General features: G+C 41.5%; 1 protein-coding gene across 1 annotated transcript; it reads right to left on the bottom strand.

The window, feature by feature from the left end:
* Positions 1-5,613: 5,613 nt before the first annotated feature.
* HCCS (holocytochrome c synthase) lies at positions 5,614-24,175 on the bottom strand. Its single transcript, XM_089677277.1, has 8 exons — positions 24,018-24,175; positions 19,142-19,264; positions 17,247-17,369; positions 14,480-14,619; positions 14,181-14,329; positions 11,907-12,026; positions 7,417-7,503; positions 5,614-5,982 (listed from the first exon to the last, which is right to left on the bottom strand). The coding sequence occupies exons 2-8, from the start codon at positions 19,257-19,259 to the stop codon at positions 5,769-5,771; spliced, it is 951 nt and encodes a 316-aa protein (XP_089533403.1). The 5' UTR covers positions 19,260-19,264; positions 24,018-24,175; the 3' UTR covers positions 5,614-5,768.
* Positions 24,176-24,839: the final 664 nt, after the last annotated feature.

The following is a 24,839-nucleotide window of genomic DNA, read 5'->3' as shown; positions in this document are numbered from 1 at the left end:
ATGTATTCTGCTACATGTCTTTGCTAAAAAAAAAAAAACAATACGTGTAAATTAATTGGTTTATGTGACAGTTATAGCATTTACAAATGGCGGTATAGATACTTGAATTTTTTTTTTACTTTTACAAGTAATGGCGGTGATCAGCAACCTATATCGGAACTGCGGCAGGCATTCTGACACTGGGGGGGAACTGACTTGGTGTCACTGACATCCCCAGTGACACCAATACAGTGATCAGCACTAAAAAAGAAAGCACTGCCAGTGTACGAATGGCAATGGGCAGGAAGGGGTTAGCATGTAGGGCGATCAAAGGATTAACTGTGTGCTGTTTAACAGTAAGCTCTGTGTGTGTTTCACTGTAATCACACTGCTTTGGATGGCTGTGCAGTACACAGTCATCCAAAGCAGTGTGCACAAGCTGACAGGGAGAACTGTATTGTTTATATACAGTTCTCCCCGTCGGAGATCCTCGGCAATCACCTGTCGGGACCCTGTGATTGACAGCAGTGGTAGGATGTGTGTCCCCTACCCGGAAATGCAAAATCGCATATATATACAGTTGTGACCAAAATTATTCAACCCCCAATGCTGTAAAGGGGTTTAGGGACTATAGTGTACATTTGGAATTGTATTCAGAATCAAATCCTACAAGGACGTTGTAACTACCCAAATGCAACTAAAATGACATCAATTGTTTATGTAATACAGTAGTAAATGGTTCTTATGTGGTTTCTTCATTGCCACAATTATTCAACCCCTTAAAGACTACCACTCTGAAGAACAGAGGTTCATACAGGTGCTTTCCATCAGGTATTGAAAACACCTGTGGATGTCACCGAGCAGCAATCAAGCATAATAAGCACCAATTAGGCAGCTTTAAAATGACTGTGATACTCAGCTCCTTCTAGACATTTACTGGTGTGGTTACAAACATGGTGAAGGCAAGAGAATGGTCCAGGAAGACAAGAGAAGAGGTGATTTCTCTTCACAGGAAGGGCAATGGCTATAAGAAGATTGCAAAGATGTTAAACATACCAAGAGACACCTTAGGAAGCATCATTCGCAAATTCAAGGCAAAGGGCACTGTTGAAACGCTACCTGGTCGTGGCAGAAAGAAGATGCTGACTTCGACTGCTGTGCGCTACCTGAAGCGTAGAGTGGAGAGAAGTCCCCGTGTGACTGCTGAGGAACTGAGAAAAGATTTGTCAGATGTGGGTACAGAAGTTTCAGCCCAGACAATAAGACGCACACTGCGTAATGAAGGCCTCCGTGCCAGAACTCCCAGGCGTACCCCCTTGCTGTCTCCAAAGAATAAGAAGAGTCGACTGCAGTATGCCAAAAGCCATGTGGACAAACCACAAAAGTTGTGGGATAGTGTTCTGTGGACTGATGAAACAAAATTAGAACTGTTTGGGCCCATGGATCAACGCTATGTTTGGAGGAGGAAGAACAAGGCCTATGATGAAAAGAACACCTTGCCTACTGTGAAGCATGGTGGAGGGTCAATCATGCTTTGGGGCTGTTTTGCTTCTGCAGGTACAGGGAAGCTTCAGCGTGTGCAAGGTACCATGAATTCTCTTCAGTACCAGGAGATATTGGATGGAAACGTGATGCAGTCCGTCACACACCTGAGGCTTGGGAGACGTTGGACCTTTCAACAGGACAATGATCCCAAGCATACCTCCAAGTCCACTAGAGCATGGTTGCAGAGGAAAGGCTGGAACATTTTGGAGTGGCCATCGCAGTCACCAGACTTAAATCCGATTGAGAACCTCTGGTGGGACTTAAAGAAAGCAGTTGCAGTGCGCAAGCCTAAGAATGTGACTGAACTGGAGGCCTTTGCCCATGAAGAATGGGCGAAGATACCCGTAGATCGCTGCAAGACACTTGTGTCAAGCTATGCTTCACGTTTAAAAGCTGTTATAACTGTAAAAGGATGCTGTACTAAGTACTAAGATTGAATGTCACTTGGGGGTTGAATAAAACTGATAATGCTGTGAGCACAGAAAAGACATTTGTGGTTATTTCATTATAACTGTTATGTTATATTTGTCTGACCTACAAGTGCCTCTTTAATGTAAATGTAAGCAAGATGACTGAATGATCAAAAGCAATGTCAAACTGGCCAAAACACTCAATTTCAGTGGGGGTTGAATAATTTTGGTCACAACTGTATATATATATATATATAAACATAATGTGATTTTGCGTACCTGTGCCGCTCTGTAGCAGTATATCTGCTATAGGGAAGTCGGGAAGCGGTTAACCACTTTTGGCCTGCCCACCATATACTGCAGACAAGCGGCAGCTACAGGACCAGCAATGTACCCGTATTTGCACTACTACCCCCCCACCCCGGGACCTGTTGATCACGTGATCGCAATGACAACAAAGTTTTTATGGATCAATCCCAAACTTTGCTTCTGTTCCTGTTGAGCTGTGATTGGTCCACAGCTCTCACATGACACATGTGGCCAATCATAGCACCCTGTACCATGTGACCAGTTGGAGCCAATCACAGATCACTGTTATATTGAACTTTTGCAATGCAAAGTGTAAGAAAAAAATAAATAAATCCCTGATCACCCCCAAGAGAAGTACAATTTTACTATGGTAACATTGCATTATTCTGATGAAAGTATTTAAAAAAAATAAATCTTACAAAAAAGAGATGTTTAAAAAAAAAAATTTAACTACTTGACGCCCACCCACGAACAATGTGCAGGCAAGTGGCTGCTCTGGACAAAGCGATGTAATTCTGCGTAGTTTTCTATTGCCCAGTGTGCAAGCGCCCCCTGCTAATCCCTATGCCATCCAGGGAGAGAAGGAACACGGCACGGAGTAAAAGCACTACATTTTACACATGCACACATTAGATTAGCACATTTAACCCTTTGATCACCTAGTCACCCAGCCAGTGCCATTAGTAGTGTCAGTATATAGAATTTTTCACTGATCACTGTATTACTGCCACTAGTGACATCAGATCATGTCAGAGTCTGTAAGCTCCCGTCCCAGCCAGGGTCAGCTAGCGTTAGATTGCCCGCACACTATCGCACTCATGCTATAGGTCACTTATCACGGTCATTACTAGGATAGTGTTTGCACAGATCAATATATTGGTCATGAACTATACTAGTGCCTCCTTTTGTATGGTTTCCCTAAAAACGCAGTGTTGGCAGGATCAGCCCTGTTCCCTGCCAGCACCTCCCTCAGCGGTTTTTCACGTAAGATTTGTATCAATTGATTGTGGGCCAAAGCCGTTTATATGCACAATACATCTCCGCTCACCAAAATTCAGCTCTTGCTAAACAAATCGCATGGAAACCTATCACAGTTTCTGAATTTAAAACTTTTTTGGGCTTAACCCCCAACATGGGCATTACAAAAAAGAACAAATTGCGGTCATATTGGTCCACAGATCCCATTCATCATATGCCCAACATGGACCAGCAACGTAATGGTACATTGCTGGACTTTGAGTGGTTATACCGAGATGATGCCTGCAGCTATAGGCATCATCCTGGTATCATATTTTCCAGCTTATGGTCGGCTTTCATGTAAAAACAATCCTAGCCGCTAATTAGCAGCTGGATCGCTTTTACAAGCAACAGGAAGGGACTCCCCCCACCGCTCCTGCTGCCTTCAAAGGTTTTGTAGGGCATTCCTGTCCCACCGGGACGCAAAAATGCATTGGACAGTTTGGCTGGCTGACAAGAGAGCTGAACGGAGTCTAGAAAGCCTCCAAGCATCACTATGGTCTAAGAGACCGGAAGCTACGAGCATTTCATAGTTTCGGTTTCACTGGATATAAACAGCGCCATTTTAAAATTAGGAAAACATCTGATCACACCGATCTTGGTGTGATCAGATACTTTAAGGGTAGAGGAGAGATTTAGAGTCTAATAGACCCCAGATTTCTCCGAAAAGAATACCTGTCACTGCCTATTGCTATCACAGGGGATATTTGCATTCCTTGTGATAACAATAAAGGTAATTAAAATAAATGGTACAGTGTAAAAATAATAAAAAAAAGCAAAACAAACAATTAAAAAAAAAAATTACCCCCATTCCCCGTGCTTGCACGCAAAGGCAAGTGTCAGTCCCATGGCGGTATGTAAACAGAGATTGCACCATGCATGTAAGGTATCACTGCAAAAGTCAGATGATCGAGGGCAGTAATTCTAGCACTAGACCTAATGTGTAAATCAAAAGTGGTGACCTGTAAAAGGCTTTTAAAGCGTTTCCTATGAATATTACAAATTTACATAATCTGTCACCGTTGCACGGGTGTGCACAACTTTAAAGCATGTCATGTTTGGTTATCCATTTAATCAGAGTAACATCATCTTAAACAACTGGGCAATATATTGTGTTTTTGTGCATTAAAATTATAAAAAAAAAAAAAAGTGTGTGAAAAAAATTGCTGTGCAAATACTGTGTGACAAAAAAAATTTCAACACCCACCGTTTTATTCTCTAGGGCCTCCGCTTTAAAAAAAATATATAATGTTTTGGGGTTTAAAGAAATTTTCTAGCAAACAAAATATTTCAAGTAAACAAAAAGTGTCAGAAAAAGCTTGGTTTTCAAGTGGTTAGAAAAGTGGGTGATGACTGGCATAAGCTTCTAATGTTGGCACTGAAATGCTAGGATAGTAGAAGCACCCTCCCCCCCCCCACCAAATGACCCCTTTTTGGAAAGTAGAGACTCCAAGGTATTTGCTAAAGGGCATGGTATGTAGCAGATCTCCTTTGTTGCCACAAGTTTTTGTAAAACGAAGGAAGAAAACGAAAATTTATTTCTTTTCTTGTTAGTTTTCAAAACTGACAAATTATATCTGCAAAATACTCACCATGGCTCTTATCAAACTCCTTGGGGTGTCTACATTCCAAAAAAAGGGGGTTATTTTGAGGTGTTTGTACTATCCTGGCATTTTAGGGCCTCCAAAACTGTGATAGGTAGTGAGGAAGTAATTTTCCAAAAATTTGTGGCAAAAATAAATAAAATGTTCCATGGACTCAACATGCCTCTCAGCAAATTCCTTGGGGTGTCTACTTTCCAAAAAAGGATAATTTGAGGTGTTGTTGTACTACCCTGACATTTTAGCACCTCAAGAAATGTCAAAGTAAAAGCTGCGTAAATTCCACAAATTTCACACAAATCCAATAAATATACATGTATTGTGATTTTTTTTTTTTTTATTTTTTTTTTTTTAACCAAAGACATGTAGCAGAATAAATTTTGGCCTGAATTTATGACTGAGTTTACTATATATTTTTTTTTATAACCGAAAGTAAAAAAACATTGTTGTTATTCAAAATGTTCAGTCTTTTTTTGTTTATATCATAAAAAATAATCCATTGGTGATCAAATACCACCAAAAGAAAGCTCTATTTGTGTGACAATAAATCGGACAAATTTTGTTTGGGTACAAAGTGCATGTCCGCCTAATTACCAGTTGAAATAGCGCTGTGCCGAATAGCAAAAAAAATGGCCTGTTCATTAAGGGAGGTAAACCTTCCGGAGGGCAAGTAGTTAAACTTCCTAATCAAAGCAAAAATATTGATTGCATTCTATTTGAAAGCATTTTATTACAATTAAAACTCAATGAAAGCAATTTGAAAATGTTTTATTTTGTTTAAAAGTCTGCCATCCTATATACATTAAATATTTAGCTACATTTTTGTAACGTCTGCAAAGAGGGGGATTTGAAATAAAGTCCTGTTATTGTATCTTTTTCCATCTTTCGCAGGATTGCCCAATTAGGTTTAGTCTTCAATAGATTTAGAGGTCAAACGCCACCAGGCCACTTTCATTCTGTCCCACACTGCTGTCATGGAGTCATACGCAGGACGGACATCCAAAATTGAAAACTGATAGTTTTTATCCACTTCTCCTCCGTCATAGTAGTCAATAACATATCGGACTTTCTGTCCACAGCGATCTACAATCCAGTCATGGCGATCAAAGGGGAGTTCGTAGCTGTACAAGAAAAGGGCAAGTACAAGTTAGCACTACTAAGAAGTTTAGGACTCAAGATAAAGAAACTAGACCCAGTAAAAATCAGGATACCGTTTTACAACCTAGAGCTGGTAAAATGACCACATACAACCACCTTTTATTTTTTTTGTAATCAATTTTTTTTAGCAATTAAATTTGTGCCTATGCACACCTTCTCCTCTGACTGCTAGCACAGTTTACAAATCGCAAATGTTCTTGATGCATTAATAGTTGTGTTTAATAATTGTATGCGTATTAATAGAGATGAGGCCCCCTTCCTTCATAGTCTTAATTTTTAGGTATGTTGCTTTTCCAAAGCTACACTTAAAATAATGTTTTGTGATAACTTAGGATGAAAACCTTGCTTTGCATAATTGTTTAAAAAACAGTGGTTCCCAACCCCTCCAGTACTAAGGACCACCCTCGCAGGAGACAACCCCTCCACGGACCGGTGCAGCCGTGCAACCTTCCTTCTATCTTCCACATCACTAACCTAACCATAACCCACGGATTTCAAATCGCAAAAATGTCAAGCCTCTGAGTTGACTGGCTGCTCTAGATCAACTGGTCAGATCCAGCGTGGGGGATTCTGGGATTGGTAGTACAGGGTGGTCTCAGTTTTTCTTCAGGTTCTCAGACTACAATTCCCGGAAGTCGAAGAGAGGTCAGGAACCATGAGCTAATCAGCGCTCTCTTTCCCAGAGTCATCCCGTGTGCCTGCAGCAGATACTCTCCTCACCATCTGTGTTGATACATGGCATGTGTAGCAAGAGATACATCGCACAGGGCTGGTGGGAGCCCAGGCGGCAGCACGAGCAGTCACAAATACAAAATCAAGCCTTGCTCACCCACCGCCCACCCCCCAGTGTGGCCCGGCACCCAACAGGCATTGGTACAACACTGGCCCACAGCCTGGGGGGGGGGGGGGAGGGGTTGGGGACTTCTGGTTTAAACCTGGGATGATTTGATTAAATTCAACTAGTTTAAAGCATCTGTATAACCACAGCTTTTTTTTTTTTTCTTCTCAGTTTGCCAAGATTGTGAAAAAGGGGGGCCACTCTAACAATCAATTCAATTTATGAGATAAAGACTAATATACTGTAACCTATATGGTTAGCTTAACACTCAACATGCTTACTGGATGAATGAGAACATAGGGATAACTTTATAACGGAGTTGCTGCTCCTTCGCTGTCTAATCAGTAGACTATGGAGGGGGCCTTGATCAGATTGTATTGCTCAATTGCACTAGAGAGAAAAGGAAGGTCACCAACCTATCTGTACTCTCTGGATCACAAGAGAGGCTGAAGAGAGTTAAAAAACCTCTCTCAACAGTCAACATAAGTATTCAGCTGTATGCCTGGAGTTACTTTTAGCTGAGGAATACAAATAGTTAGGATGAAAAAGCAAAACATACCCCAACCATGATCTGATTCGTGCTCTGGGTGAATACTCCTTTGCTTTACCACCAAAGCGAATTAGACTGGGGCCACAGGGACATTCTCTAAAAAGAAAAGAACAATACAAATGTACTTAAGAACCAGTTATACAGTCTCATCATTTTTTTAATATGGCACAAGCCAGGGAATCACATGGGTTTCTGTGGTTAGTTTTAGGTTAGAGCTGCAATATGCCAAAAAATCCAAGCACAGTCAAGGGTAATAACAGAAAAGTGTAACCAATACAACATTTTTCCATGAAGGGTTTCCCCAATATCCTAAAGACCCACTATAATGAAAAAAAAAAAAAAAATACTGTATTCTAGTAACTATCTTTTTTTTTTTCCACGTGGCTTCATTTATATTTTTCTCTTTATATGAATGGTGACCAAGCTGTCAAGCCAAAGTGACAGTCACAGACGTTGGGACAAACCATAACACATAGTTAACATAGTCACTTTTGATTCATATGGTTTAAGGTCCAACTCCCAAAAAAAAAATAATAATAATAATCTTCTTTACATTGTGCACCCCCCCCTTTCCCCACACTGAAAGGGTAAAAGATTGTTAACTCTAGGGAACGAAGAATAAGGTGCAATACTTTGCTTACTCCTCACTTCAGAGCTGTCCTCTGCCTTGTGGGCAGACCCTTGCCATCTTCACAAACAATGCAGGGCTATCTGGTCTGCACTGTACATTATGACGTCATGCTCAGAGTGCCTTATAGGAGAGGCTTCTGGGAACCAAAGACAATGGAAGACGCCTGCCAGAATGAGGGGCAAGGTAAGTAGTACACCTTAATTTTCATCCCCTAGATCTTAGGAGCATTTAATCCTTGCAATGCAGGAGGGCCCCACCGCAAAAGACATTTCTGCACAATTCCCAAGTTGGGCCTAAGTAGTTCTAAAGGCTTTAGTCAACATCTGTTTTTTCCATTAAAAACTGGAAAAGGACAAAAAACAAATGTAAAAATGGACAAAACGGACCGTTTTTGCATTGGTAGTGGATGTTAAAAACCAATTTAACGCGACTGAATAAAATAAACAGTCCGCACGTGTGAAAGGGGCCTTAAGGATCTTTACCTTAAAGTGGAACTTTACTCACCCTCAGTCCAGCGATGTGCCATTGCAGAACTCCCCATCTGAAGATGTCACAGCTGGCTTTTGGGTCTCGATCACTCCTGTGCATGCACGGGAGTTCCGTCAGCTTCGGCATTGCTGCATTTCTGCAACGAGCTGTGCGTGCACAGCTCACTGTACAGGGCACACAGGCAGGTAAGCAGCTTTAATGCAGATGTCTTTTAATGTCTTCTGCATTAAAAATCCTGCCTGTCTGCCTATTTTTATTTCCTAGCATAAAGTTCCACTTTAATGTATTCCCTGCATTAAGGTACAAACCCTTCTGTGCTAAAGGATCAACCCCCCCATACTTTTATGAGGAACTGTGCCTGAGAACAGCAGCTCTCTCCTTCTCCCGACAGGACAAATTGATAGCAGCAAGAGCCACTGGCTACCACTGCTGTCAAATACTGTGATAAGGAGAGGGGGGCAGAATGAAGCGGCTTCCTATGGCGGCACACTGAAGACAGTAGGAACCAGGAGCCCAAGTGGGGGGACCCAAGAAGTGGAGGATTGGGCCAGGGGTAGGCAACCTGCGGCTCTCCAGCTGTTGCAGGACTACAAGTTCCATCATGCCTCTGCAAGTCATAGCTGTAACTGTCAATTTTGCAATGTCTCATGGGAAATGTAGTTCCACAACAGCTAGAGAGCCGCAGGTTGCCTACCCCTGATTGGGGCCAATCTGTGCAATTCTATTGCCCAAATCAGGTAAGCATCACGTTTAAGAAGTAAAAAAAAAAAGTAGGGGTTTACAGTCACTTCAATGCTTTTATTTTTTAAAGAAAAAATAATTTCAAGCGGTCACAGTAACAATTTAACTGGAGTTGGACTTAACATCTACTTGCCGTCTACTTTGGGTCCATCTAAAACTACCTGTCCACACAATGACAACACTGCAGTGATTTCACTGTAGAACGCACAGCATTATCTCCCTGATGAGAGAAGTGGAAAACCAAGCCAAGTTCTGGACAATGGACACTATACGATACAAATTAGTATTTCTGCTGTAAGAACAATCCTTCTGAAAGCACTGCCATATTTGAGTAAATGAAGAGTCCTTGCATGTTCATGTCTACTGCATGACACTGGTAAGAAGTCAATCATGCACTAAGCACTATAAAAAGGGAAGGGGAGAAGGCATGGCTTTTACAATATATATTCCAAAAAGTGGAGTCATTTATTAGGATCTACGGGGCACTAACAGAAGGCTTTATCCTAACAAAACAAACAAACAAACAAAAAAAAAAAGGATATTTTGTAACTTCCGGTAAAAGGACAGTAGGACACTAAGCAGAAAGAATACAGAACCGTCTATGGGCAGTCCTAGCTGGTATAAACCCTCTCTGCGCCATAGGCAAGCCAGTTAGTCACAAAGCAGTGCAAATGATAGAAAAAACTCAAGAAGAGGGGTGGGTGCTGTGTCCGTCAATGGAATCAGGGAAAGGGATGGTGAGTAACGAAAAAAATCCTGTTTTCTCTTGCGCTCATTGATGGACACAGCTCTTCTATTCTTGACCATAGGGACATCCCAAAGCAGTGCCTCAAATGAGGGGTGGGCAACCGAAAACACTGGAGCAACTCAACCAACATGACAGCCACCCACACAAAACACACTAAGTGATTACATGGAAACACATTGGGGCCTCCTCAGCAGGATATAATCTTGGAAGAAATTCTACTTATACAATGTATCCTGCTCAAAAAGGTCAAAATATTATATTCCATGTGTCAGCAGTATGTATTTTTTTTTTACACTTTTGCATCAATAAAATATTGAATATCTTATGTAAACACTTGGTGCGACTGCAGTAAAGTCTCTTGGGAAGAAATTTTATATGTATGACTAACAGATGTGGTGACCTTCTACTCAGTGTCAAACACTTGATATATATTGAGGCCATTCAAGGACTTAGAAAAGGAAAAAGGTGAGATCTTTATTAGGTTAGATGAGTGGCGATATCATCAATTGAAGTGTTTTGTTGTGAGTCTTCCGAAGCCACTGAGACCTAGAAAGGATTGGAACTTATTTGAAAAGCTGTTGGAATCACGAGGGGATGGGAAACACGGTATTGCAAAAGTATATAAAATTCTCACCGAATTAGACACAAATCCTAAGCCAATGTATATAGAAAAGTGGGAAAGAGATGTGACGATGGTTTTTGATGAGGATAAACAGAAGAAAATATATAGGTTAATTCACGAGAGTGTTAGTATGAAAGAGGTAGAAATGAATTATAAGTGTTTGATAAGATGGCACATTACACCGAATGTTAAGCACAAGGTGAATGGGGAAAATTCACAGTGGTGTTAGAGGGGATGTGGTGAGATTGGCACAGTATATCACATATGGTGGGAATGCCCAAAAATTCAAGTATTTTGGAAGTCAATAGTTCACTTAATTGGGTTGATAACAGAGATCGATATTGGGATAAAACCAGAGATTTGTCTTCTACACAACACGGAGTTATCGGTGAGTAAATATAAGAAACTAGGTATAGGGGGCTATCTAAATGCTGCAAAAGGTCTGATACCTAAGTTCTGGAGGAAATCAGAGGTGCCGAAGGAGGAAGATTGGGTAGAGAGAGTGAACCAGATTACTAGGATGGAAAAACTTGATTATATGCAGGAAGACAAGATGGGGATATACTATGTGAAATGGGCAAAATGGGAAAAATCTGGATTTAATGTGAAATATAGGAAGGTATAGAGTGGTTTGATGTGTTGGACTTTCTTGCATTGATAAGGAAAAATAGGAGAGAATGCAGAGTGGGTAGAGGGGGGTGAGGGTGGGAGGAGAGGTAAAACGGGGGGGGGGGGGGGGAGGGGGTAGCTAGGATGGGTGGGTACGGGGAATTGTTTTAGAAAAGTAATATAGAAATGATTTTTTTATATTTAAAGTGAATATGGTGGAAAGTGTATCTATTTGAAAAATTAATAAAAATTTAAATAAAAAAAAAAAAAAACCACCACTTGATATATACACTGGCAAACTGAGAGCCAAGTCTGCTATAATCTTCAAGAGCTTTTGCTGTTCAACCACATTAGTTTTCTTTCCTGGTTTTCTCCATGATCATTAAGTAAAATATTGCTGATGAGTTGGTGGAACCTTCTAGTTTTTAATTTAGGAGAACACAGACATGTCCGTGGGTCATCGATTTATGTTTTTGTCTTACAGTTCCACTGGTGCCAAAAATAGCAATCAAATATGTTTCAAGTGTATCTCCTAAAAATATTAACTCTCATTTGCCCGCCAGCAGTAAAAACCTTCAAATTAGAAAATTTTTTTGTTGTTATTGGTATATAGAATATTAACATCATTAGCCAAACAGTAGCACTCCAGAAATACTTACTTAGCATGGAGAGCTTCCCACTTCAAGATTTCAGACCAAGCCTGCTCGTTGTTTTGATTGTGAATTTTAATAATATTTGTCATATCTTCACGCTTAATATCCTCTTCCTTCCATTTCCACCTGATGCACAGAATGATGATGTTTACAATAATAACGAAACGCAACTCTGACCTCACCAATGTTAGATACATGTGGTCTCATAGCTAACAGCTTTTTCACACCATGTCCCTTTAGCTGCATTTTCCTACACATTGTGTGAACATTATTTTCTATGTGCCCTGTTCACACCAGACCTGTGTGGGATGAATAAGCTCTAGAGATGCCTTAAAAAAAGAGAAGTATGGGATATGAAACAAACATATATACTCACCTAGCTGGATGCAGCATCAATCTACACCGAGAACTGAGCAAACGCTGATCGCTCAGTTCTCAGTGAGCAGAGGACTGTCAGTCACCAGCTCTCTGTTCTGCTTCTCCAGCACTCACTGCAGCACAGGGCTGTAGAGGGGGCAGAAGCGGATGGCTCAGGGTCTCAGCATCATGTGTGGCGTCAGTTTGCCTTCTACTTGGGATCACAGCCCATCTGTACTCCAATGATCAGACTTCTGCTGACAGGCCTCTCTGCAAAGCCCTTCACTGGGAAGAACAGTGTACTGCTGTTTCTCTGCCTCCTGCTGACATGCCCCCTGGAAGTTCTTCAGCATATTTCTGTCACTGCATTTTACACTGAACTGTGTCTATACTCCATGCAATCTGCTACCGCCACATCCCTATCATAAAGAGTCTCCACCTCCACCTCTCTAAAGCCTAATATGTGGACCGAAAGTCAGCCAAACTGGACGACCAGCTTCTGTTGATCAGTCTTTCTGGAAAACCAGCGTTCAAAACAGCACTTGCAGTCAATGGGCTGATCGATATACTCTGGCAGCGAGAGGGAGTAGTCCCCCCTGTCAGAATACAATAGTATAGCAGGAGAGATCCCTGCATCAAACATTGTCGTTTTGATGTAGGGATCTGTCAGGTTTTTTCCGTTCCACCCACCGGCTAAATGAAAGAAAAAAAAAAAAAACCTGCATGTGTATATCCAGCTTAAAAGTGGTTGTAAACCCTTGCAACCACTTTTAAGGGTTTAGTGAAGTGACTGGCCTCATGTGATACAGAGATGTGAAGCAAATACTCCTATATGAAAGTTTTGTTTATCTGCAGTCTTTGCTTCTATACATCCATTCAAAAGGGCTGAATTTAGATAAAATCCTTCTTAGTCTGTCAATTTCACAGAGGAGGTGATAGAGAGCTGCAGGTAGAGCTCCTGTGAGCTGTTTGGAGGAAAGGGACACCCCCCTCCACACTGCACAGAAATGAAGGAACATGCAGAGCTGTGTTATGAGTAGATAAGCTGTGTAATAAGCTCCCTCTCCCATCACAATTTTATCTTGGGTGTTGAAAAACTTCTCAGACTTGACACATGCGGATAACAGAGGAACCAGAGCAAAATGACACTCGGAGCTTTGAAGAAAGACAAGTAAAAAACACTACAGACATATGGACTTTGTTCAGATTTCATGGCTGAGGTTTACAACCACATTAAGCCCCTTATACAGATGATAAAACAGTCATCACTTTAAAAAAAAATAAAAATGATATATTTATATATAATAAAAATACTATTTAGAATTTTTTTTTTTTTTTTTTTAATTCATACACAATGTTTTGCCGTGCATTTCTACTTTAAACTGAATGGGTTGTTTTACAAGGTTCAAATATACTTTAAATGGGGTGCACCAACACCCCCCCCCCCGGAATTTACTTATATCTGGTAATCCCACCAACAACACACTTTCTGTTCTAGGGGAACTATGTTTAAAATATCTTTTGCCCAGAGAAGGACTTTAAAGTGGTAGTAAACGGCGGATTTTTATTTTTACCTACAGGTAAGCTCACCTGTAGGTAAACTGAATATCTCCTAAATGTGCACCATTTAGGAGATATTCGCTCCTCTTGACAGCCGGCGCATGCACTCTGAAGGGACAGCTGTGCCATTCCTTCAGAGAACTGAGCCATAGCCCAGAACTTCCCATGCACATGCACATTGGGCTTTGATAACATGCCAGCCCACTTTCTGGAGGTGATGCTCAATCAGGATGCATTCCCTCAAAGCCTTCCTAATGGCCAGCGAAGCCATTACTTACATTATAATTAATGCTATGTATTTAAGCACAAATAATGTTTAGTCAAGTTTCACTTCATAGTTCTAAGAGGTTTTGTATGGCTCACCCTTTCCGTAGCATAGCATTCCAGAACATCTGCTCTGAAGGATACACCCATTTTTTATCATTCTCAGCTCTAGGAATTGTGGATTCTTCTCGGTTTAAAGATAGTGAAAAAGGCTGATCTGGGGCTGGGGTTTGATTCGGAGGAGGCATCTGGAAAAGGGTAAATAAAGGAGATTAAAGAAAAGTAAATTTACCAACATTCCCCAGTAAGATTCATGGAATGTCTACAGGTAAACAGCTGTGGTGTCCGAAAAATGAACATTGTAACTGTAACCAGAGAGAAACAATGTAACATCATACCATATTGCTGGGATCAATATCATCTTTACTGCCCGCTCTCATTGGACACTGAACATACTCATAGGCTCGTTCTTGATGAGCTGGTCCTGAACAGCTCTGGCTCTCAGCATTCTGGGGAACCTCTTTGTGCATTGGACAACCTAAAGCATAAAAAAAAAACAAAAAAAAAAAACAAACACACCACACCTTTTAATCCACGAAACATTAAAACTATGTACAGAGACAAGGTTATGTGGACAAGTATAATATCCAAAAATAAGGAAGATATGAACTCATAGTGTATTTAAAAAATCTCAGCAGATTGAAAAATATAGGATGGGAGGGCTAAATTGCAGTAGAAAGCATTAGGAGACATTAGGGAGTAGAACGTTGCTAAAACCTTTTACAGGAAAGGTGGAGATCTGCTCATAACTCCATCCACCATTATCTTTGGAAACTGTCATTTGGCTTTCACCGAGACCTCTGCTTCAGCATTTTTTCCCTAATGATCAGTATAAATTGTCCAGATTTTGACAAGCCTACTGAAAGTTTAAAAACAAGCAGCCTTCCCTTTTTAAATCATATTCATAAGTGTAGTAACTCATACCAACCAATAAAACTCATTAAAATACAAACAAAAACCCCTTGCACTGGATGTGTGCAATAAAGTGATAATAAAAATTCTATGATTAAACACAAAATAATAAAATGAACAACACTGCTGCCACCTACAAATACACAGTGCATACAAAAAAAATGAACATAAATAGCTCAGTGGCGCTGTGAGAAAACATAAAATCATAAAAAATAAACTATAAAAAAAAAAGTCCATATTGACACGTAGATATCAGTTGCAATGTGATAATCTTCTAATACGCTCAAAACCACCATGTGCTCAGACACTGTAGTCTCTTTTGGGTATGCGCTCACCAGACCCACATACCTCCCACTCTCATGGTCGGCATGTATCACTTGTGAATCTCCAAATAGGGCATCAATATATGAACTCCAACATCTCCACAAATCCTCCTCTCCACCAGATGTAATAACCATGTACAGATAAGAGACAAACTCAAATGGTGCAGTAGTAATAACACCATGTATTAAAATAAATAGACAGCCACTCACAAGATAAGCTCAGAAAAACGCCTGTTGTATTGAGTATAGTGGGATGCGTATGTAATGCTCTCACCACCGCCGGATCCCAAACAATGGCGCTCCCGTGTCAAATTACATATTACAATCTTCCATTGATTAACAGTCCATAATTTATGGGTGTTACACCACTTTCTCCTCTTCTAAACATTAATATTGGTCACTATTTGTTTGGTAATTGCAGCAAACCCATGTATGTTTTGCTTATGGAGTTCCCTCCACACATTTTTGTGGAATACAGGCTTTGGAAGACTGAGATTGAGCTCTAGGAACTGTTGCAGCAGTTGTTTCCTTATTCTGGGTCAAATCCTGAGTAATGTCCTTTTGTCTCTTTTGGTCAGTTGACCATGTTGACCAGGAATACTCAACCCATTTGTTCCTCGGAGCCCTGTGATGTGGCCCTCAAACTCAAACCAGGGAAGCGCACTTTTGGTGCTCTTTGTGAAAGCACACCAAAACTCCTAAATACAGGAGTTTTGGTGCACTTTTGGAAAGGGCACCACACCTTCAAGATATTATAGAGGTATATGACAAAGTGCAGCTAACCAGCAGGAAAGCAGCTGGTGCCATGCACTGCACCAGCGTTTCAGGTAAACCACAGCACCTCAGTATGAAAACAGCCTTATAGGGAGCTCATGATAGTAATGGCTCATTTAAATTTACATTACGTTTGAGGCAGCGGCAAAACCCCAAAGTTGAGATGTGTTTTTAACCACACTCCCCCAACCACATAGCATCAAGGGTGGCAATGGCAAACCTGCACCATGCTCCAGGGGGCCCTGTAAGGACTACCTGTCACATTTAGTTTTACAACTAGACAGGAGGGGCAGCATATACATTCCACATTCACCTCCTGCAACTACTGAAAGCTGGCTTCTCCTCCTCTTTCCTCCGGCATTCAGCAGCTGCAGGAGAAAAATGTTCATTATGTGAATCAAAATAGAAAACTCAAAATTCTGGACCATTTTGTTTCATTGTGGCCCACGTTACTAAATCACTTAAGTGGCCCTCGCTCTTCAAAGGGTTGAGCACCCCTTGTTGACTGTGCTCATGCTTACCAAACGTTTTTCTGGAAACTCTATATGCCGTCATAGCCTTTGATACTGTACCTAGCGAAACGGCAAGTAAACTGCCAACTTCAGTCACAAAGGCGAAAACAATGTACCCTCTTTGAAACTCAGTTAGGCATGAGGTAACTAACATGTAAGGTAACTGACATGACTCCGTATTAGTAGCAGCACATGCAGTGAATGACAAAAGTGTTAGCTTGGTGTCTCATTACACAGCAGAAGCAAAAGATTGTTACATCACTTCTGCTTTTAATGCAAAATGTTGTATTTGCACACCTGCAAATCATGTAGTGTTTTCATATTTTTGTCCAACCCTGTATTTTGGTATGCTCACAGTAAAAAAACTTAAACCTTTTCCACCATTTGAATTTTTCAGGCATTTAACAAGTAAAGTAATGTGGAACACCAGCTGATGTTATGTGAACTGAAATAAGGCATGGTGACAAACATATCGAAAAATGGATTTACATTACAATTACATACAATGGATAATGATAGAAATATTTCTCTTTGTGATCTGTGTGAAATCTGTGCATCTTTGTCATGATTACAGGTAGCATTACCTTCCACCTTTTTCTGATGCATGGGACATCCTGGTGGTGGAGATGCTGTAGACTGAGATGTTTCTGAGACGGTTGCTGATGGCAGTGGAGAAGCAGGGGCTGATGCACAAGCACCCATTGTATCTGCCAAGAAAAAACACAAATACATGAATCACTTGGTACAAAACGATAGATATTGATTGCATCTTCAGTTGTGAACCAAAACTGGGAACGTGTTTTTACTGAACAGCTAAAAATCACCTCTTAGGCCTCAAACGAATCAAAAATCAGTGTTGTAGAGCAGACAATAATAATCTTTTTAATCTATGCAATATTGGCAATAGGCAGCAGGGTCAGCAAACAGCTAAAAATCACCTCTTAGGCCTCATAACCACATCTGCAGCTATTAGAAGAAATGATATGCACTTACTGTGTATTCTTTATACTCAAGCTCTAAGTCCACCTTCTACAAAATTAATAATAATACCCCTCATGCCAGGGTACTAGGCGTAATCCTAGACTCCCATCTGTCCTTCCAGCCCCAGATCCAATCGCTGACAAAATCATGTAGACTTCACCTCCGCAGCATCTCCAAGATACACCCGTTCCTAACCTCGGAAACCACTAAGCAACTTATTCACTCCCTTATTATATCTCGCCTTGACTATTGTAACTCCTTCCTCATTGGCCTACCTCATCGCAGGCTATCCCCTCTTCAGTCTATCATGAATGCTGCTGCCAGACTTATCCACCTTACTAACCGTTCTGTATCTGCCACCCCTCTCTGCCAATCCCTCCACTGGCTTCCCATTGCCCAATGGCAAAACACTAACAATAACGTATAAAGCCATTTATAACTCTGTCCCAAATTACATCACCTATCTTGTCTCTAAACATCACCCAAACCGTACTCTCCGCTCCTCGCAAGACCTCCTACTCTTTAGCTCCCTTATCTCCTCCTCCCACGCTCGTCTCCAAGATTCTCCAGGGCGTCACCCATCCTCTGGAACTCCCTATCCCAATCTATCAGACTATCGCCTACTCTACTTACTTTTAGGCGATCACTGAAAATCTCTCTCTTCAGTCCATCCCCCACGTTTATTACCTACTGTACCACTCCCCCCTCCCCCCTGGATTGTAAGCTCCAAGGAGCAAGGCCCTCAAATCCCTCTTGTATTGAACTGTATTGTTATTGTATTGTCTCCCATTATAATGTAAAGTGCTGAGCAAACCGTTGGCGCTATATAAATCCTGTATTATAATAATAATAATTGCACCTATATTATATTTGGAGAAAAAAAATGTAATTCATTATTGTTTTGCAAATTAGACTGCAAAGCATTACAAATGCAATCAGTGGATTGCAGGTGCAATGCCAGGCTCCTACAGACTCTTCCTCCAGCTCCCTGTCTGTACTGAGGTACAGGCTTTCAGTTGGAGAGCTTGAGCAAATGTCTTTGAAACTCAGTAAGGCATGAAGTAACGAACATGTAAGGTAACTGACATGACTGTGTATTACCAGCAGCACATGCAGTGAATGATAAAAGTGTTAGCTTGGTGTCTCATTACACAGCAGAAGCAAAAGATTGTTACATCACTTCTGCTTTTAATGCAAAACATATTCTCACACCTGCAAATCATGTAGTGTTTTCATATTTTTGTCCAACCCCTGTATTTTGGTATGCTCAAAGTAAAAAACGTGACCCTTTCCACCATTTGAATTTTGCAGGCATTTAACAAGTAAAGTAATGTGGAACACCAGCTGATGTTACGTGAACTGAAATAAGGCATGGTGACAAACGTATCGAAAAATGGATTTACATTACAATTACATACAATGGATATTGATTTAAATATTCCTCTTTGTGATCTGTGTGAAATATGTGCATCTTTGTCATGATTACAGGTAGTATTACCTTCCACCTTTTTCTGATGCATGGGACATCCTGGTGGTGGAGATGCTGTAGACTGAGATGTTTCTGAGACGGTTGCTGATGGCAGTGGAGAAGCAGGGGCTGATGCAGAAGCACCCATTGTATCTGCCAAGAAAAAAAAAACAAAAAACACAATACATGAATCACTTGGTACAAAACAATAGATATTGATTGCATCTTCAGTTGTGAACCAAAACTGGGAACGTGTTTTTACTGAACAGCTAAAAATCACCTCTTAGGCCTCAAACGAATCAAAAATCAGTGTTGTAGAGCAGACAATAATAATCTTTTTAATCTATGCAATATTGGCAATAGGCAGCAGGGTCAGCAAACAGGTAATAATCTATGCAATATTGGCAATAGGCAGCAGGGTCAGCAAACAGGTAAACTTTTTATGTTGTAAGTGGGGGGAGGATTGGGATGGTTGAAAGGTAATATTTCAGTGAAGGTCCATTTTAAACTCATTTCATGTCTGCCAAGTAAACAGCAGTAGAAAAGAAGAACATATTTGAGAGATCTTAAAAATGCTGTGTGCACAGGACACAGACACAGGAGATCAACAAAGCCACACCAAAAATGATTAGATTACACTGTAACAAAAATTATGTCTATCTGATTAGTGAACTGTTGCATATCCAAGCACTCCTTTATACTGTATGCAGAAGACCACTCATCTTATTTGCCTCCTAGGTCAAACTGGATCCTAAATGCAGCACTGATTTGCCCACCATACTTTCATAACCACATCTGCAGCTATTAAAAGAAATGATATGCATTGAGTATTCTTTATAATCAAGCTCTAAGCCCACCTTTTACAAAACTATTAATAATAATAATAATTGCACCTATACTATATTTGGAGAAAAAAAATGTAATTCATTATTTTTTTGCAAATCAGACTGCAAAGCATTACAAATGTAATCAGTGGATTGCAGGTGCAATGCCAGGCTCCTGCAGACTCTTCCTCCAGCTCCCTGTCTGTACTGAGGTACAGGCTTTCAGTTGGAGACCTGGAGCAAATGTCAATGGACTACAAGTGTGGTAATTATTGTACTCGTGTATAATTCAGAATTACAAGTCTGTTTGTTGTAGTGGCAGACAGAACGTTAGATCTCTGTGAATAAATCATGTGGCTGTGCAGGCAGGGCCCCACACAGCCAAGTGACAGAAGCTGTGGGGGAGAGGAATGCTGTGACAAGAAGGGGGGGGCATGGCTACATGCTAAATGCAGGTGTAACATATCGCTAGGTTCAAAATGTGGAGTTAGCTTTTAATGAAAAATACTCTATTAAAAAAATAAAAAAAAAAATCAAACAACAAAATCACTGCTTCAGACAAAGCCATTGTAAACACTGTCAGGGGAATTCAAAAAAGCTTTTATGGTTCTTTAAAAGTCCTGCACCAGATTCAAAAGGCCCTGCTGCCATTTTCAGTAGTTTTACCAAAACATGTGGTAGATTCAGGAAGTTACTGTACCAAACACCAAAAACAATCGCCTCCAGTTTAAAAATGGAAGTAACTAAACCCATTGATTTAATGGTTTCCCAAACAGCTACATTTAAGACATGCTGTGAATGAGAACTGTCACAGGTGCTTGTACTCCCACCATCAAATGGCTGGTGTCACAACTGATCACATGTGCAGCACCATGGCAACAGCTGATCAAACAGAGGCTAAGAAGGCAGCGGTCTTGGCTGGAAAGGATAGGAGGGTTTAGTTCTGCTTTAAGACCAATGGTAAGTTAGTTTGCAGAGACAGGCAGAGTACCTGTCTCTGTACACTGTGTAGCAAAGCGGCATGTTTGTCCCTGCTACCCCCTCCCCTTCTCACCTGTCACTGGTTGTCGAGAACCTCACAGCAACCTGTGACATTGATAATGGGCGAAGACTAATGGGGATTCAGACACGAGATCCCCATTAGGTCTACACTACCCTTATGATTAACAGCAGGCAGTGGGGAGATTCTGTAGCCAATAGTAGGCTGTCCATTACCTATGGAGCCACACACTGCCTGCTGTCAACCACAAGGGAAGCGGACCTCATAAGGAGCTAGTGTCTCTATTCTGACTACCCTGTGTCAGAGAGATGCATGTACTTGCCTATTTTCAAGCCCCTCTGGCCCCTTCATCTCCCTTGTGTCAGACAGTGCCAGCTTCAGGGGACAGGAGAGATGAAACATATCTTCCTACATAAATTGTATCTGTCCATCTGTTGTCTTCTCTACATCTGTTTAAAGTGCTGAATTTATAAAGCTTGTCTGAGTGTTCAGAAAACAGGGGGCGGAGAGTTGAAGTTACTTCAGAGCTCAGTAAGGAGAGCTCTGAGGCTTGATTGGAAGGAAGAGACACGGCTCCCTTCACAAAGTACACAGGAACAGAGCTGAAGCTGTCAATCTGCTGGAGCTCCCTCCTGTCAGCTTTTTTCTCTTGGTGTCAGTAAGCTTGTCAGAAGTGACTCATACTGATAGCTGAAGAACAAAGCAGCAGACAGAAATGACACTTAGTACACTAGATCAGTGTTTCTCAACCTTTTTTCAGTTAAGGCACCCTTTAAAATGTTGCTCAATCTTGAGGCACCCGTTACAAAATATAAAAAAACTAAGAGTTTTACGAAACGCAGCAACATCTACACATGTAGGACTCCCAACATTAGAGGTGTTGTGTTTTTCCAAAGCAAATATACTTTTGTACACTGGTACTATTATTCTATTGTTTCTCTCTCTCACTCAGCTAGTGCGCCTTCAGTGCTTACAGAAGAGGGGCACGGAAGGAGAAAGCATGGGTGCTGTGCAGGTGCCCAATGTCCTCCTTATCAACTGATGATGTCATTGGCTGTTATGTCACCAGCATCCAGAAAATTGTAATGGTGCACATTAAAAACCTGTGGTTTTGTTTAACTAAAAGGCAGGCCTGATCCACTTGCTGGATTGTATAAAATTGTTGGACAATTTTTAAGCATTCTGTCAAGCACCCTAAAGGCACCCTGGTTGAAAAAGACTGCTCTAGACTGAGACAAGTATACACTATATAGAGGGAAATGCTTTGTTCATAATTTCATGCCTGAGGTTTACAACAAAAGTACAGTCCATTCAAGTCTCTGCACTGCAGCTGCACTTTGGTGACCTGGGGTACTGACAAATGCACTAGGAAAAAAAAACACAGCATGTCTGCATTCTTCACCACCGCAGCACTTTAGAGTGAACGTGGTACACAGGAAACGTGTGTTTTATATGTCCCAAGTGGTGCCCTGCATTTTTCTGAAAGACACAGGTCACCACATACTATAGGTCCCATTCACACCTCACTATTGGAAGGGCAGGAAGTGAAGAAAAATCTTCCCAATGGGACCCGGCTGCCAAAAAACCTGACATCATACAGAATGAAAAAGGTTTTGCCTATAGTCAGCCCCAAGCCATTTATAGCACTTTTTTAAATTTTAAAATCAGTATTTTTTGCTAGAAAAAGTCTTAGAACCCCCAAACATTTTATATTTTTGTGAAGCAGAGGCACTAGAGAATAAATTGGTTTTTTTTGCATTTTTTATGTCATGTGGTGTTTGTGTAGCGGTTTTTCAAATGCAATTTTTTGGAAAAAATTAATCAATTTGAATTTTATTGCATAAAAACAACCCCCCTCACACACACACACACACACACACACACGCGCGTGCACGCAATACGTAATCCAATTAATTTGTAAAATATAGGGATGCACCAAAATTTCGGTGGCCAAAACGTTTTGGCCAAAAACACCCCTATGGGCCTCTGGCTGATATGAAAATGAGCACCGATACAGGTGCTGAAAATAACGCCGCCCCTCCCTGGTTCTCAGCCTTACCTGGGAACCCATCCTGGTGCTGGGCATAGAGATCAGTAAAGGAAAGATGGCCTCCACTCATCTCTATACCCTTGAAAGACTCACGCAACATCAGTATGTCACTTCCGGTGATGTCGAATGTTTCTGAGTAAACCGGAAGTGATGTCAGGTCATCGATTCTGGTTTACTATAAAGGAGAGCTGATCAAAGCTGAATGGGCCAGCTGGTCACTCGGGACTCCTGGTTGGAAGGAAGATCTCGAGATACGTGGAAGGGGAGGGGGGGAATTATGTCCCTTTCTACAGCTTGTACAAAGAATTGGGCAGCTAGTTAGCCATTGCTTGTACAAGAGAGACAATGGCCGGCGCCATAAAACAAGACCGGGGGTGATCACTCCGGTATAACCACCAAAAGTCCTGCAATTTACTCTGGTCTGGCAGTGATTATAGTGTCACTGCAGGCAAACTTTTATAATGTTTTGGATAAAGTGTAGAGGGATTAGGACAATTGTCAGTTCTTTATTGGGGGGGGGGGGGATGTGTCCCCTCTAGGGAGAATCACTCTATTTGTCCTGTTTACCGTTATCAAAAAGGTAAAATACAAAATTGTGGGCGGACATCAAAGCAGGAAGAGAGTGGAAATCTTATAATGGGGACACTAGATCTGGTGACACATTGGAGGAATTTCATGTTTGGTTATGGGACCGGAAGTGAAGGGAAACCTCCACCACACAACACAGATGGCAAATAAACTGACAGTGGTTATAAATCTCCCTGACTAAACCCAAAATGACAACTTGCCTATAGTGACACTTTAAAAATATATAAATCTCTATAGCTGGAGCTCTCTTTTACCCCATTTAGTTATGTAGCCCCACTGCAAGGCCCCCATCCACACCATGACATATTAGTGTCACAGCAGAGATCTGATGACATGCTAATCTTGGGATGTGTCCTGTAGAGGTCACAGCTGAGAGTCGCCCTGTCCTCCGCTCTGACACGACATACACCCCTCACAGGTTCCCGCTGTACCGCCTCTACATACCGCTCTACGGAGTCCCGGGCTCAGCTCCGGTCCTATCTGCCCACTACACTCCGATCCCTCGTAGGGAAGGGGGTAAGCCCTACTACACGAGGACTGGGCGCACACAAGTGACGTTACCACAGCTGGCGGAAGTCATGCGGGTCGGGCCTCGCTGTGGCTGTTGCCTAGGTGATGGATTCTCCTGGCAGGAAGTTGCGCTCGGCGGGTGCGGGTGTTTTCTAAGACAAACCAATGCAGAGTTGACGTATTCCTCTTCTGCTCCTTTCCCATTCATTTCATTCTCTTCCAAGAGAAGGACAATAATCTGACGACATAGGACCGCCTCCACTTACCATGTGACTTCTAGAACTCTGCCAGAGCTGTTTGACCTTTAAAAAGATAGCAAATTAATAAAATACAGTCTACAGTTGTCACCATCCCAAGTCATGATGTAATTGGATTGTAATACAAATGACCTTGCCTCTTCAATCTGCGGCCTAGGATTGATGTCCACCTCATCCCTTTAAACCCAACACATATTAACCTCTTGCCCTCCAGAGGATTTAGCCCCTTCCTGACCAGGCACGTTTGTGATACGGCGCTGCGTTACTTTGACAATTGCGTGGTCAAGCAATGCTGTACATAAATTACACCCCCTCCTCAATAAACTACACTCCCTTGGCATCAGAGACTCCGCTCTCTCCTGGCTCTCCTATCTATCCCAACGCTCCTTCAGCGCTACCTATAAGGCTGCCACATCCACCTCTCTGTTGGGGTCCCCCAAGGCTCTGTCCTCGGGCCCCTTCTCTTCTCCATCTACACCTCCTCCCTCGGCAAACTGAT

This window comes from Staurois parvus, unplaced genomic scaffold, assembly GCF_062004578.1.
Source record: "Staurois parvus isolate SC_StPar_1 unplaced genomic scaffold, SC_StPar_1.0 ptg000183l, whole genome shotgun sequence".
In the NCBI taxonomy this organism is placed as follows: domain Eukaryota; kingdom Metazoa; phylum Chordata; class Amphibia; order Anura; family Ranidae; genus Staurois; species Staurois parvus.
This window is presented reverse-complemented; position numbering and strand designations above follow the sequence as displayed.

Bases quoted from the DNA above. Each gene is read 5' to 3' on its own strand.
- HCCS (XM_089677277.1), bottom strand. From the start codon at position 19,259: ATGGGTGCTTCTGCATCAGCCCCTGCTTCTCCACTGCCATCAGCAACC. The intron at 14,330-14,479 runs GTATGATGTTAC...ACCCTTTTCCAG, and splicing joins ATATTGATCCCAGCAATATG to ATGCCTCCTCCGAATCAAAC. The intron at 5,983-7,416 runs GTATGTTTTGCT...TTTCTTGTACAG, and splicing joins CGAATCAGATCATGGTTGGG to CTACGAACTCCCCTTTGATC.